Below are 14819 nucleotides of genomic sequence, written 5' to 3' on the forward strand. Positions count from 1 at the left end.
CCAGGTTCGCAGTCAGCGCCACCCACCGCTCAGGCGGGCCCTCTGAATCCCCAGAACCAGCTGGCGGCCAGCAGGGAGCTTCCGGGGCTCCGCACAGCTCTGTGTGGGCAGAAGGGTTTGTCAAGGCCACCCCAGCATGCCCCAGAAACACCGGGAAGAAATTGACGGTGCAGCGACGGCCCAGAGTCCGCCGTCAGGGCCGATTTTAGAGGGTCTCGTGGGCTGTTTAATCCGCAGATGTTTGTTTCCCTGATGGCACCTTAATGCCTGAGTGTCTGGGCTGATGTGTGTGAGATCACGCTTGGGGAGACCCCTGGCACACACTGGCATCTGCCCGCACTCACCTGTTCCAGTGAGGGGACGGTAGAGTGTCTACCTCAGTAGGGAGCTTGGAGAAGATGAGGAGACCCGACCACACACTTACTCAGCGCTCACCAGGCCCACGTTTCTGTACCATCCATGCAGGCATTAATACATCTGTCCTTCCAGTGACCCTGAGATAAGCGCTTTTATGATCCACTCCTTTCAGGTGAGGAAAGGAAGCACGGGGTGGTGGTTAGCAGATTTTCCAAAGACAGCGAGGCAGCAAGTCCCAGAGCCAGGAGTCCCACTCTTCACCTCCACACCCCCCGTCTTCTGAAAGCAGTGACATTTCCCCCACAAAAGTCCAAGGAAGAGAAGTCCAGGACCCAGAGAGTCAGCAAACTCCTGCGTCAGAACTGGAGCTGAGGACCCAGTCACACCTTGTCCACAGGGACTGCCTGGCAGTCTCCTGTAAGTACGACCGACATGTGAATGCTGTGGTGCTGAGCCCTGAGAGATGGGTGGAAAGGGGAGGGAGGGCTGGCCATAGCAAGCCCCACTCGGCAGGCACAGGGATCTGCATCAGGTCCACGAACTTGCACCGAGTGTCTGCTCTGGCAGGCTTTGTGGGACTCCCTTGGGGGACCAGACCCACGTGGACCGCGGCATGGACGGTAGCCAGTCACCAGCTTGCTGTGTGTGCACAGAGTTTTCTGAGCCCTCCTCACCTCTCTGCGTGTTTCTGGGGTTTCCCAGCGCCCTAGTTCTGGCTCTAGGACCTCATTGCTCATGGACTCAGCACTTCTCTGGGCCTCAGTGGCTCTGTCTCTAAACTGGGAATGGCGCTCCATCTGCTTGGCTTCCCAGCCCCCTCACCAAAGAGGTGACATGGTCACTGAGGGAAGGGCTCTCCCTTTGGGGGTATCAACCAGAACCCTGAGTCGGGGGGCGGGGAAGGGGTAGGATGCCACCCACTCACCATGTGCACGTCTCTCCTATACCACCTGAGGAGTGACAACATTTTCTTATCTCACACGCCAGAAATGGAGGCCCAGAGAGGTTAGGAAATTGCCCTCAGTCACACAGCAAGTAGATGTCAGAGCTGGGATTGGCTCCTGTCTCTGTCTCACTCCAAAGCCTTTGTTCTAGGCCTCTTCTCTACCTCAGAAGCCGCCCATCCTCTGGGATGCCCCTGAAGGCCTTCCAGACCAGCCCCCACCCTCACCATCCATGACTTGCTTTGCCCTTCCCAGCCGCCACCGGGCTCAGTGAAGAGCTCTCCGACCCCACCCTGACGTTGAGGCCTATCCCCTCCTGATGCACCAACCCTGGGAAATTGGGGGCTGTTTCCACCATCTCCACCCTCCCCCCCCCCAGTCCACAAAGCCAAGTTGGGGGGGGGTGGCGGCACCAGGTCCGAGCGGTGAGCGGTGGGGGGATGGGCGTCTGGTTGCAGCGCTGGGCTCTGCGCGTCCCAGGCTGATCTCTCCCCTCCCGTCATCCCCTGCCTCTGACGGCTGCAGCCCTCGCCACAACCAGGCGCGCGCTCTCTCCTCTCTCCCTCCCTCCCGCTCGCTCTCTCCCTCCCCTTCCCCGCCGCTCCCGCCTCCCGCCCTCCTTTGCTCCCTCCCCTCCCCGACACTGCAGCATTCGCCGACTGCAGCTCCAGCCGCCGCCCGCGCCTCTCCGGCCTCCGCCACCCCGCCGCCGCCAGCACCATGGCCAGCACCATGTCCGGTAGGCGCGGGGGCCTCGGGCGCCCTGGGCGGCGGATCTGAGCAGAGGCTATTGTCTGGCCTCGCCTACCGCTGGGCTGGTTGCGGAGTGTTTTCCCATCTCGGGCCCCGCGCGCTGCAAGGGCGCGGGCGCGCGCCGGGCAGAGCCCGCAGGAGACGAGGTTCAGGGCCGCCGGGTGCGGAGACGCGGTACTTGAAAAGCGAGAGTTGCGGCGCCAGCCTAACGGACTTGGGCCCCCGGGGAAGGGGCCGCGCTCGGGGTGGGGGCGTCGACGCGGGGGTGCCATTGCCCCTTCGGGCGCCGCTGTGCCAGGCCGGGCGCGACTGCGGCAGGGTGGTTCCGAGGATCCTGGGTGGGCGCGCTCGCGCGGTGCGGGCAGGGTCCCTGGAGGCGCCCGGCGACCGCAGACCCTGGTCGGACCGCGCCTTCGCGGGGGTCAGAGCGGGGAGCGCAGGACCCCAGCCCGGGGACGGCGGGGCCCGGGCCGGGCCTTCCCCGCGCCCACGGAGCGGCCAGGGGGCGGGACGGGGGGCTGCGAGAAGACCGGGGAGGGACACCTGAGCCGAGCTGCGCCCGCACCTCTCGTCGCCGCCCCTTCCCCTCGCCGCTGCGGGCTCGGGACCACCCTCCGTGACATGGTGCCACCCGCCCTCGTCGAAAAAGCCACCGCCCTTTACGCTGCGGTTTTGCATGGGGGATGGGCTGCCAGTGTTTCCGAGCCCTCCTAGGGTGGGGGCGTCTGCCACTCCCTCCCCCGCCGCCCCGCCTACCCAGCTGCGGACCCACCGCCCTCAAGGGCAACGACCCCCTCCTCCCGGGCCCGCAGCAGGCGCGGAGCTCCCGCGGAGGGGCGGGCACGGGGCGAGGCGGGAAACGTGGGGCAGTCACTGGACGCGGGGGTGCTGCCAGGAGACTCCCGGCGCAAGGACGCGGGGGTTGCTCTCCCCAGCGCCGCTCTGCCCAGTCTGGCCTCCCCAAGACCGGCTTCATCTTTGCACTCGGTGCCCGAGATGGCTAGGCAGGCGGCCCCCCACCTCCACCCCCTCACCTCACCCACCCTTCCGTCCGTCCTGGGGGCGGGTCTCTGCAATCCCCTCTCCCCAGCTACCTCGACTCTCTCGGGAGCGGCCGCTTTGGCCGGAGGCGCCAGAGCTCCGCCCACCCACGTGCGCACCGCACTGACCCCGCCCCTCAGGGCCGGCTGTTCTGGCCCCTGGTGACTTCTGCAGGAGCCAGGGAGGAGACCACCTGCGTCACTGACCACACCCCTCCCCAGACCCGTCTGGGGGTCTTGTCCATCTGGACTTCACTGGCCCCCTGCCCTCTCCCTGATGTCCCCAGAGATATTGGGACCAGCAGGTGAGGGTGGCCAGCGCGGCCCCAGTCCACCCTGGGGCGGGGCTGCGGGTCCTCATTCACACCCCCTGTGCCTGAGCTGGGGGACAGTGGGTAACCACTCCTGGGGAGCGTTTATCGGCTTTTCACCCCATTGGTAAAAACCCTGGTCAACAGGCCTCCTTCTCATCCTCTGACATGAGCAGACTGAGGTCAGGTGCTGGAGGCACGCAGACAAAGCCAAGCTCTTGACAGCCCTCAGGGCTGGGTCCAGACCCTCCCACCTTAGAGCCGCCTGGCACCAGATCCTCCGCTTGGCCAGACTTTGGGGCACTGCTGACCCATGCTTGTTCCCAGAATTTTTCTGGGTGTCCGAGTTACCCCTGGTGTCAGGAGGGATGCCACGAATGCAGTTGGTCAGCTTCGTGCAGCACGGCCATCAAAGACATACTGCATTGCCTGCTGGAGAGCTGCTCCTGGCCGACGTCACACGGGGCTGGGCCTTTCTCCTTCTGTCATCAGCGCTGCCCTCTATAGAGGGCAGCCCACGTGTACACACAGTTGTGCTTACCCGCGGCTTCTCCCGGCTGTCACAGTTTGACAGGAGGGAGGTCTGGCCCAGAAGTGGCTACGTGTCAGTGCTGGTAATTGTGACCAAAATTGGTGTAAGTGAACCAGCTATGGCTTCTCTCTGAAAGCACATCTCTGATTGGAGGAGACTTCCGTGCCTCAGTCGCCTTGAAGGGTCACCTCTGCTCTGGCCAGTGGCCACTGCAGGATTGCTCTTAGCCTCCTCTTGGTGCGCAGACTGGAAAGTTTGGCCCCCGTGCCTCCCTTGAGTGCCTCCTGCCGGGCTGTGTCTTGTGTCCTTCCCAGGGGCTCAGCTCTTCAGGCACATCCGCACACTTACTCATGCCCATCCCCTTGTGCAAGCCTGGCGAGCGGCGAGGCCCTGCACCTGCGACCTAGCCTCTCAAGGGTTCAAGTTCCTCATCTGGGTGGTGACAAATAGTGACAGCACTTCCCCTAGGCTTATTCGGAGGGTTGAGTGAGCTATTTCAGGAAATACTGCTTGGCCTGGGGCCTGGCAAGAGGTGAGTGCCCTGCCCATGCCAGGCAGCTTGAGCGTTGCAGCCACTTTTCCCAGGGAAAGGTGAACTCTGCCGGCAGCTGCTGCCACGTTGGGCTCCCAACGCCGAGGGAGGGGACTCTGACTAGTGAGATGGGGCAGCCTGGGCAGCAACAAGCTCCATCTGCCAGGAGGCAGTTCGCAGCAGGCTCCAGGGCCCTTCTAGGGGTGAGCGGGAATCTGTGGGCCCCCTTACCTCCTAGTTCTGGAAGACCTCCCCCCCCTCCATGAGGCTCCCAACAGGAACGTGCAGAGGCCTGGGCTCTTGACAGGGCTCCCATCCCGGCATGCTAGCATGCTGTGGGACGTGGGGGGGGGTGGTCTCTGAGCCTCCTTCTCCTCTGTGGAAATGAGGCTGATGAGGGTGTCCACCCGAGCTGGCTGGTCCTGAGGGTCAGCTGGGAGGACGGGTGTGATGTGCCCGCCCCGTCCCCCTCGGGCACCACCACCGTGGCTACCATGCTGCTCTAGGCTGACCTGCTTCCTTCTAACTCTTGCTCCTCTGAGATGTAATCATCCAAAAGGCCAACACGCATTTTTGCATGTTTAACATTTAACACGAAGACGGGTGAACGCAAACCAGAGCATGGTAGGATTTGTTTTTAACAACTTTCTGAAGTCAGTGATAGGGAAGGAAGAGAGGGTCCTGGGGAGGAGAGAAAGGGGAGGTCATGCCTCGAGGCCCCGAGGGGCTTCCTGGCTGGCCCTGTCTGTGGAGGTCTAGGCCTCCACATCTTCCGTCTGCAATGTGAGGAACTTCAAGCCCCTCCAGTTCTGAAAATACAGGCATAACCTCCTGTCTAGCATGTGGCCGGGCCCAGCCCTGATCTCCAACCCTGGTGCAGGCTTCCCTCTGCTCACTCTCCAAATTTGCCAGTGCTCCACCTGCCCCATTTCCCCCTTCTAGAGGAAGGGTCTTCTGAGAAAGAAGGTCCTCATGGGCCGTCAACCCAGGGGATTTCCATGACTACCAGACACCGAGCTGCATCCCTGTTTGCTGCCGCAGGACATAGTCCCTCACTTCCCCGTTGGACACGTGTCCCCTGGGCAGAGCCATGACCTCAGAGACTCTGACCTCAGTCTCCAGCCCCTGCCTCCTCCCCTCTCTCCTGACAACACAGCGCTCTCACCTGCCTACACTCACACTGCCCAAGCTCCCCTTCCGGCCCCATGAACTGCTGCCAGCCTCCCTGCAGGCTGAGGTGACAGCTGCCTGGAAGGGACCCCTGGCATTTGTCTGTAAAATTCCTCTGTTATTAACCTGCAACCTCTTTCCTGGGAAAATCTCAGGCCTTGAGCAGCTGTGAGGCCCCAGGTTCCTGGCCTATAAGATAAACTATTTCGGAGGTTTTGACACGTGATGAGAAAGGACTCTCTGAAAGGTCAGGGTGGGGGGCTGCTGTCTGTCACCAGAGTGGCGGGTGTTGGCAGGATTCGACCAAGGCCCCTCCTCCCTGGCCTCTTCCAGGACCCAGGTAGGCCCCTGACCAGAGTCCCTCTCCCCCCCCGCCCCACCTTCCCTCATGAGAACAGGCCTGGCTACCTCCCTAGCCTCTCCAAATGTCCAGATGTCTCCTGGTCTGCTGCTCCTGAAGAGCTACTCTGCCTGGCCCTACATCCTGTAACTCCCAAGTACACGTCCTGGGATGTACCCCTCAGCCTCCTTTTTAAAGTTAACTTTTAATGACGTAAGTAGTACGAGTCGATTCTGCTTGTGAAAAAGCAAAATTGACAAGTCAGGCCGAAATCCCCTTTGAGGCCCACCCGCACCTGGCGCCCCCTCCCCGCCTCCTGAGCCAATGACCGGGTCAAGGGTCCTTGCCCCACCTCCCCTCTGAGACCCCACAGGCGCTCCCTGCTGCTTGCCCAGGGTTCCTTTGTGCTCCCTCCCCGGCTTCTTGGGGTCTCTCCAGAAGACTCTGCGTCATCAGGACGTTTCGTTCAAATAACATCATTCTCTGCACTGCTTGTTGGAGGACCCTGCTCACAGCAAGCTGTTCCCTCAGACAGGGCCTGGTCACTTCTGTCCTATTTCTACACCAACACTCTCCCCAAGTTTATGTTAATTCAATTTAAAAACATTATCTTGTGTGAAATTTGATCAGAAAGTTTCTTGTCCAAACCGTGTGCCCCTTGGAAGAATGCTGTGGACAAGTGCATGCTCTTCCCTTCATAGAAGCCAGAGTCCCTCTCCCTGGAGGATCTCTATAGGGACCTACACTGGCTTCTCCAGCCAGGGAGGCCGGTGCATGGGTCTGAGCCCCCTAGTCTTTGGGACCTCCTGCAGCGGTGAAAAGAGCACAGACCAGCTGGGGGTGCCCTGGAGGAGCTTTGAACAAGCCACCCAGCTGCCTGGGCCCAGTGTTCTCCTGGCTGAGTTGGGGTGACAGTATTGGGCTTACAGGATTGTTGACAGCCACGGAGACGTCAGACCCATGTGTCTACTTTGGGGCCTGGCTCGCCGAGAACAGACCACGAAGAGCTCGGTTATTTTCAGTCTGAGAGCGGGCATCTCCGCTTCCCTGACGGGGCTAAGGGCCTCAGCAGACTCCCCTCTTTTGCCTGGGTGGTGTGCACCCTGGCTGTGGGCCCCCAGCCTGTAAGGCTCTATAGAGGGCAGGCTGTGGTGCTGAACGGACAGCTCCCTTCCCCTTGGCTTTTGATGTGCGGCCAGTGTGGGTCTGGTGAGAACCTGATTTCATCCCGGGGTGGCTGCCCTGCAGGGTAAATGGTGGGGGGGGTGGCAGACAGGAGGATCTGAGGGCTTCACCCGAGCGCACAGCGCGAGGAAGGGCTGCCTGCAGAATCTCTACATCTGTGTTGGCCCAGGCATGAGTACAGTGGTTAACCTCTCTACCAACTGGGCAGGTGTCCATGAAAAGGAGAGGGGAGGAAGGAGAAGTGCGTGGAATGGCGGAGGGAGGTGAGGGTCGGGAAGATATGCAGTGACAAAGAACCACAGAGACACGAAGATACAAAGAGAGGCGGTGACAGATGGAGGGCCAGAAAGACAGAAGGATGAACGGAGACACAGACAGAAGGAGGCAGGGGAGACAGACAGAAATGCCAAGAGAGAGAAAAGGAGGGAGCGAGGGCCGGGGTGGGGGGCAGGCAGGGGACTCAGAGACAGGAACGGAAAGAACAATGCAGGGCACCCACAGGGAGGCGAGCCCAGGGGAAGACAGCCAAAGTCTGGGAGCGGGGAGGGACGTGGAGAGTCAGAGATGTGGGACACAGAAAAGCGAGACAAACAGACTCCCAGAGAGGCACGTGGGAGGGAGGGAGTGAAGGGGGCAGAGGTGCGATGCGACGGCCGTCTGCTCAGGCTGGCCTCACACCCACAGCGTACAAGGAGAAGATGAAAGAGCTGTCGGTGCTGTCACTCATCTGCTCCTGCTTCTACTCACAGCCGCACCCCAACACCATCTACCAGTATGGGGGTGAGTACACCCGGCTGCTGTCAGCCCCTGCCCTGCCAGTGCCTGCTGCCACCTGACCTCGCTTCCCCCTCCATGGCATCTGTGAACCCCCCCCCCCCGGTCGGTTGGCTTCTGGAGAGGGGTCCCTGGGGGGGAGGCGCTGGTCCTGGGGGCCCAGCCCTGGGAGTCCCTCGTGAGCAGTCTCACCCCTTCCCTCAGCCCTCGACTTGGATGTGTGCTCAGCCTGCCCCCTCCTCCACCGGCCCTCCTGAAGCCCCCGTCTGCTCTTGCCCTGCAGACATGGAGGTGAAGCAGCTGGACAAGAGGGCCTCTGGCCAGAGTTTTGAGGTCATCCTCAAGTCCCCTTCCGACCTGTCCCCCGAGAGTCCTGTGCTCTCCTCCCCCCCCAAGAGGAAGGACGCCTCCCTGGAGGAGCTGCAGAAGCGGCTGGAGGCAGCTGAGGAGCGGCGGAAGGTAAGGAGCCGCTCCTGTGGGTCCTGATGAAGATGGTCGGGAGGGCTTGCTGGGCACAGACAGGGTCCCCAAGGTGTGGGGTGCTCCAAGCACCTGCTTGGCTGTGGGCCTATAGCAGAGAGGATCTCATGGTCCCTGGACCACCTCCCGATCAGAATGAGACAGGGAGGAGGAAGGATTCCTGGACAGCAGCCGGTGGGAGGGAGACAGGAACCAGATACTGTTGGGAGGGGCGCCCTTGGCCATGCTGGCGGGTTGGGAGGATCAGGAGGGGCCCTGGGAGAGGAGGCTGGGTGAACAAGCAGGGGAGCGGGAAGGGCTTTCCATGTGCTGGGAGCTCAGGGGGCCCCTGGGAGAAGCGGGCCCCTCCCCGCCCGCCCCTTCTCACACCAGCCCCTCTGAGACTGAAACACACACAGAAAAGCACGTGCTCTCAGGAGTGCTGTCCTGGTGCCCAAGGCCACTGGGCAGGGGCAGCGGCTCTATCCCCCTTACAGCAGGGCCGGGGAGACCTGGGTTAACTAGCAGTGACTGGCACGTGGGCAGCGCCCAGCAGCCTTCTGGGGGAGGCTCATTACCTCCGGGAGCCCCAGGTCTCCTCCCGGGGCCACCAGCAGGGCCGGACGGTGTGGCGCCAGCAGCCCCACCCTCCTCGTTCCGACGCGTCCCTTCCCCAGCGGCCCTGGGGACCCCTCCACCGCCCCCAGCACCTCAGGGAGCTCAGAACCCGGTGCCTATTAAGCACCTACTTGGTGCTCTGCGGCTGGGCGTTTGAGGAAGAGACGGGGAAGGCTCAGCGACAGCCCGCAAGTTCAGAGCTTCCTCCGCTCCTCGCACTTTCCCCGAGGGCAGCTCGGACTCCGGAGCAGGAGGGAGCGGGGGCGTCCGGGCCCAGCGGCGAGGGGGCAGCTCTGCGGCCGAGGGTGGACAGGCAGGGCTCGTCTGGGGATGAGGCGGCCACCCTGGCCGACGGCAGGACAGTGCAGGCCCGAACCCCCCGGGGACGAGTCCGGTGGGCGGGAGGCGGTGGCTCGGACCGGCAGCGGGGCTGGGCGCGGGGCCGGGTCAGCGGCGCAGGAGGCCGGGCGGGGCGGGGGCGGGGCCTGGCGGGGCGGGGGCGGGGCCTGGCGGGGCGGGGGCGGCGGGGCGGGGCCGGCCGGGGCCGGGGCGGCAGCCCCTCACGCTCGCCCGCCGGGCCGCGCGCGCAGACGCAGGAGGCGCAGGTGCTGAAGCAGCTGGCGGAGCGGCGCGAGCACGAGCGCGAGGTGCTGCACAAGGCGCTGGAGGAGAACAGCAACTTCAGCCGCCTGGCCGAGGAGAGGCTCAACTACAAGATGGAGCTCAGCAAGGAGATCCGCGAGGCGCACCTGGCGGCGCTGCGGGAGCGGCTGCGCGAGAAGGTGCGCGCCGGGGCGGGACCCGACCCCCGGGAGCCCCTTCCCTCGGCCGGCGCCTGCCCGCTGCGCCGCCGCGCTCCCGCAGCCGGGCGTCCCCACGGGCCCCTGTGCTGCTGGGGCCGGCAGGGTGGGGCCCCCTCCGTGCGAGTGGGGCCAGGCTGGCGCCAGGGAGCCCCGGAGCCTGCCATCCCCGGGAAATGCCCGGGGTCACAGCGCTCGGGTCTGGACACGGCCCCGGGCTCACTGAGGGCGGCCCCACCCCCAAGCCGCTCTTTCAGTCCGTGACTCGGGCCTCCGCCCGCCCCCCCGCCCTGCGTTGCTCCTGGTCACTAAGGTGTCCTCACGGGTCGCATCTGCCGCAGCTGGGACCGAGCCGGTCTAGGGAGGAAAGGACCCAGGGCCCCCAGGCCGGGAGCGGGGGGCGAGGGCAGGGCCCCAGAGCCCAGGAGGTACGGGAGGGGCAGGCCCCCGCCCACCCCGCCTGTCCCGCAGGAGCTGCACGCCGCCGAGGTGCGCCGGAACAAGGAGCAGCGTGAGGAGATGTCCGGCTAAGGGGCCTTCCGGACACCGCGGCGCCTGGATCCCGAGAGGAGACAAGAACACATCTGGGTTTTCGTTTTGCTTTGTCCGACTTTGTCTAGATGCAACTTTTACTCCCCCTCCTCCCTCCCCTCCTGCACTCCCAGCTTCAGCTTCTCTTTCCGCGCTCCCAGCTGTCAGGTCCTTGTGGCAAGGCTTTGACCACAGGCTCTCCCTGGAGGAGCCCCCAGGGTGTGGCACAGGGTCCCTCAGTTCAAGCCCCAGGCTGGGCGGCGGCTGGGTCCCCTCTCGGCAGCCCTGTTAGTGGACATGGTGTCAACCTCAATAAATCCCACGATGGTGGCAGGAACACTTGGGTCTTCGTGCTGGGTTGTTCTGTGAGCACCTTGTCACTTAGGGCGCGTCCTCTGAGCCAGCTCCTGCCGGCAGCCAGAGGCACCACCGCCTGCATGTCCTCCCCGGGGAGAGGGGCTGGGCACGCGGGAGGGGGCAGAGGAAGAAAGACTTGGATGGAGAAGGACCTCTGGAGAGTGGGGGCCAGGTACCCCATCACTGGCCAGCCCTGGGAGCCACATGTGCCGTGGTGCTTTTTGGAACTGGTGGGTAGGAGCTGCAGCACACTGTAATGTGGTGACACAGGGGTCCTTTGAGACCACCTGGCCTGAGGTTGGCACCCTCGGCTGGCCTGGGAGCCTTCGGTCATTGCCTTTGGCTGGGGGGGGGGGGGGGGTGGGACACGGCACGTCTCCAGGGGAGTGGGTGTGCTCCACCGGGGACCTGAGAGCAAGCTGCCGGAGGCATGCACACCCTGCCGGGCCCTCCGCCCGGAAGGGCCCTCTTCCCTCTGGCCCAGCACCTGTGTGGGGAAAGCTGCCTCCCACTGTCCCTCCTCTCCTTCTCCAGGCTTTGCAGCAGCCCCGGAGGACCCGTCTTTAGAGGCCTCTGCTCTGGTTGAAAGATGCTCCCCCGCTGCTCTTGGCCACAGGGCTTTCAGGCCACCTCTGGACAGGTGGCCCAGTGTGAGTGGGGGGCAGCCACAGGTGCCCCTCCAGGAGCCCTGCGTAGATACTGGGGGGCAGGGGACCAGTGTCTGAAGATCCAGGTGTTGGGGGGCAGGGACAGGGTTCTCAGGCCACCTCCCCAGCTGCTCAGCCCTTCCATTCCCGACTGTGGGCCCCCTCTGGCCAGCCCGCAGGTTGGAGGCCTGGCTCTAGGCCTCTCCTGCCAAGACCCTCCTTGGCTGGGTTCCTCCCCCTCCCTCAGCCTGGGGGGACCTCCAGAGCCCCCAGCAGCGGCCTTTGGGGACTGCTCTCTGCTTGGACACAGCGGCAGCTGCCCCTTCTCCGTGGCAGCCCCAGGGCTGGGTGTTTGGGGCCGGGTCCTCACTGGCCAGCATCTTGGTGGAAAGCGGGAGACGTTTCTCACAGGAAGGACCCAGAGTCAGTGCCTCAGAAACCAGATGGCTGCAGCCCTCAGTGCCCTTGGCTTTCATTCTACAGAAACCTATGGGGACACTGCTGATGGCCTCCCAGAGCCAAGCTGGAGAGCACGGGTGGGTACTGATCCCCTGCAGTGGGCTTCGGAGGAAGTTGGGACCTATGCCCCCCTCTCTGTCCCCATTAAGACAGTCCCCGAGGGAGTGACAAGCTGGGCTTGGAACCAGTGGTGCCCACAGGTGGCTTTTGTGGGACTCCGAAAGAGGAGCGGAAAGGGGACTGAGGGTTGGATTCTCTGAGCGGTGGCAGCTCTCTCGTAGCGAAGCCCTACTGAAATACATGCCCATCTCATCCACATAGTGAAAGTGACCTTAAAAATTAAATCAAATGAGCGATGAAAAAAAACCTGTGTGTTTAAGAAAGAGTTGAGCTTCCCCGTGTGTGTCCTGCATCTGTGGGGTCAGGTGAGCTGCAAGGCTGCTGCCTGTGAACAAGAGAGCAAATGTCCCCCTGGGAACCCCACCGTGCGTGTTATCACCAGCTGCAAATTGTTCTCGCGACGATGGCAGTTTTAAGAAAAGAGCATATAACCAGTGCACAAACCCCCTTTCCCCTCTGGAGCCCCAGGAGGCAGTGGGGGTGGGAGAGAGGAGGCCAGGACCTCGGCTGGGGGTGGGGCCAGCCTAGCTCCCCACAGGGCTGTGCCTTCCTGCAGGCTGGCCTCTCAGCTTGCCGCTGCGGAGGACGATCGGGGTCTGAGGTCTGGGGCTTGCCCTTCTCACCAGGGCTGTGGGACTTGCTCGGATGGGGGGTGGTCCAGAATCCCAGGGTGTGTCCCATAGCTCTGTGGGCCCCGTTGGGAAGCTGATTGTTCACAGACACAGATCTGGCCCCAACATGGGGACCTGGAGTGGCAAAAAGAGAACAAGCAGACATCCTGACTCACACTGGTGGACATGTCTGTCCTAGGGGACCCAAACTAACACTTGGGGTACCCAGCAGGGAGGGACCCCTCTGCTGGGGAGGAGGCATGCTTGGCCATGCTGCCCGTGCTCAGGTCCACACGTTAACCTCAGGTCCAGGTCTCGGAGAGGTGCCTGCTTCCCAGGACCCAGAGAGACCTCTCCCCACACCCACGGCCCTCTCCTGGGGCAGTCCTGGCTACTTCCCCAGGCTTCCTGGAGCTCTCACCATCTCCCCTCCTTGCCCTGTCCAGGGAGGGGTGGGAAGGTCAGAATGCAGGACACACAGCCTGCAGTGAGGTGGAGAGAACAGAGATCTGCAGGAGCGGCAGGAAGTACACTGACAGTATTTCTATGAGGCGTTGAGTTCTGCAGGCCTGTCACCTGGTGCACAGACACAGGCTCACCACATGGCCTTGCACAGACCTGGAATTCCCAGAAGAGCAGCTGATCACAGGTCAGGGCTCTTACCTCTTAGGGGCCCCTGGTAAGGCGCTGAAGAGCAGTCAGCACACGGAGACTCTGACTTTGGAAGATGATGGGGAATCCTTCCCACAAAAGCAATCATGCTTCTCCTCAGCAAAGCAAAGGGGAAACTCCTTCTGGGAAACTAGTAAGAGCTGTATTTATCAGCTATTGCTGTGCAACAAATGAGCCCAAGCAACGGCTGAAAACAACAAACATTATCTCACAGTTTCTATCGAGTCAGGACTCCAGGAGCTGGGTGGTTCAGCCTCTCAGGAGGCTGCAGTCAGGACATCGGTGGTGGAGGCCCTGGTCACCTGGAGGCTGCATGGAGTTGGAGTGCCCACTTCCAGGCTGGCTGGCTCACACGGGCACTGGCAGGAGGCCTCAGTTCCTCACCACATGGACTGTCCACAGGGCTGCTTGGGCATTCTCATGACACAGCAGCTGGTCCCTGGGGCAGCCGTGTGTGTGTGTGTGTGTGTGTGTGTGTGTGTGTGTGTGTGTATGTGTGTGCGCACGTGCGTGCACATGCATCGGGCTCCACCTTTGGAAAGGAAGAATGTCAAAGACTCTGTGGACGGGTTTTAAAACCACCTCAGACACTCTGCCTCAGTGACCCGGTGAGTTCCAGACACAGCGGGTATGGGCTTGGTGACTGGGTGCAGCCCTGGGCCCCCACCATGAAACAGGGTGTCCAACAAGGCAGGCAGGACGGAAGCATGGATAGACGCCTGTCCCCAGCAGGGTGTCCCTCCAGCCCCTCCGCATCCCCACCAGGCCAGCTCAGGGGTGGCTGTGTAGAAGGGAGGGTGGAAACTGCAGCTGCTTCTCCGTCTGCTAAGGAGAAATAATGGTGCCATGTGGCAGATTTCTAGGACTGCTGTAATGCGTGCCACAAACTTGGGGGCTACCCGCAGAAATGTCTCCGTGTTGCCAGACCACCTCCCTCGGGACTGCCTCAGCCACCCCAACTTTGGTCCTTGGGAAAGGCAGTCTTTCCAACCCTGCAGGGCCACTTACAAACAGGCCTGGGCCTGGACTGCTTTTTTTGTTTTTTATTTTTTGGCTGCATTGGGTCTTTGTTGTGGCATACCAGCTTCTTCATTGAGGTGCACAGGCTTCTCTCTCGTTGTGGCGTGCAGGCTGAGTAGTTGCGGTGCATGGGCTTAGCTGCCCTGCGGCATATGCGATCTGAGTTCCCCAACCAGGGATGGAACCAGCATTCCCTGCATGGCAAGACGGATTCTCAACCACTGGCCCACCAAGGAAGTCCCCAGGCCGCTTCTTTTCAGCAGATGGGGGCACCCCCAGCGCTCAGCGTGGAAGACTCCTTGGGAGGGGTCAGGTCCTTCCCGCCGCACACAGGGGGTGCACGCAGGCCAGCTGGCTGGGGAGGACCTAGTGTGGGGATGACACCCACTGCGGACGGACCTGGTCTCTTCTCCCCTAAGTACAGCTTGTCCAGTCAGCGCTCAGCTGCCTGCACGCTCTCCTTGGCGACCAGGACGAAGTGTTTGTACTCCTGCTCCCAGCGGGCAGCTGGCGCTCTGATGAGCTGTGCCGGCCTCCACGCAGTGGGGGCCCCCCCAGGGACTGGGAACTTGAACCAGGGCTCTGCT

At 62.7% G+C, this 14819-nt stretch overlaps 1 protein-coding gene across 5 annotated transcripts in view; it reads left to right on the plus strand.

Annotated features, from left to right (window-relative positions):
* The window catches only part of STMN3 (stathmin 3), a 41451-nt gene extending 30768 nt beyond the window's left edge, over positions 1-10683 (plus strand). For 2 of the 5 annotated variants that reach the window (XM_057703931.1, XM_057703936.1), the window contains exons 2-5: positions 7849-7944; positions 8222-8397; positions 9606-9797; positions 10287-10683. In XM_057703931.1, coding sequence (XP_057559914.1) covers positions 7849-7944; positions 8222-8397; positions 9606-9797; positions 10287-10346 — 524 coding nt within the window. In that variant the 3' untranslated portion in view covers positions 10347-10683. Of the gene's footprint in view, positions 1-81; positions 775-1788; positions 2041-7848; positions 7945-8221; positions 8398-9605; positions 9798-10286 lie in introns of those variants that run through there. The other 3 variants (XM_057703935.1, XM_057703933.1, XM_057703932.1) reach the window with 3 other exon arrangements.
* The last annotated feature ends 4136 nt before the right edge of the window (positions 10684-14819 follow it).

Source organism: Hippopotamus amphibius, chromosome 12 (genome assembly GCF_030028045.1).
Source record: "Hippopotamus amphibius kiboko isolate mHipAmp2 chromosome 12, mHipAmp2.hap2, whole genome shotgun sequence".
Lineage (NCBI taxonomy): Eukaryota > Metazoa > Chordata > Mammalia > Artiodactyla > Hippopotamidae > Hippopotamus > Hippopotamus amphibius.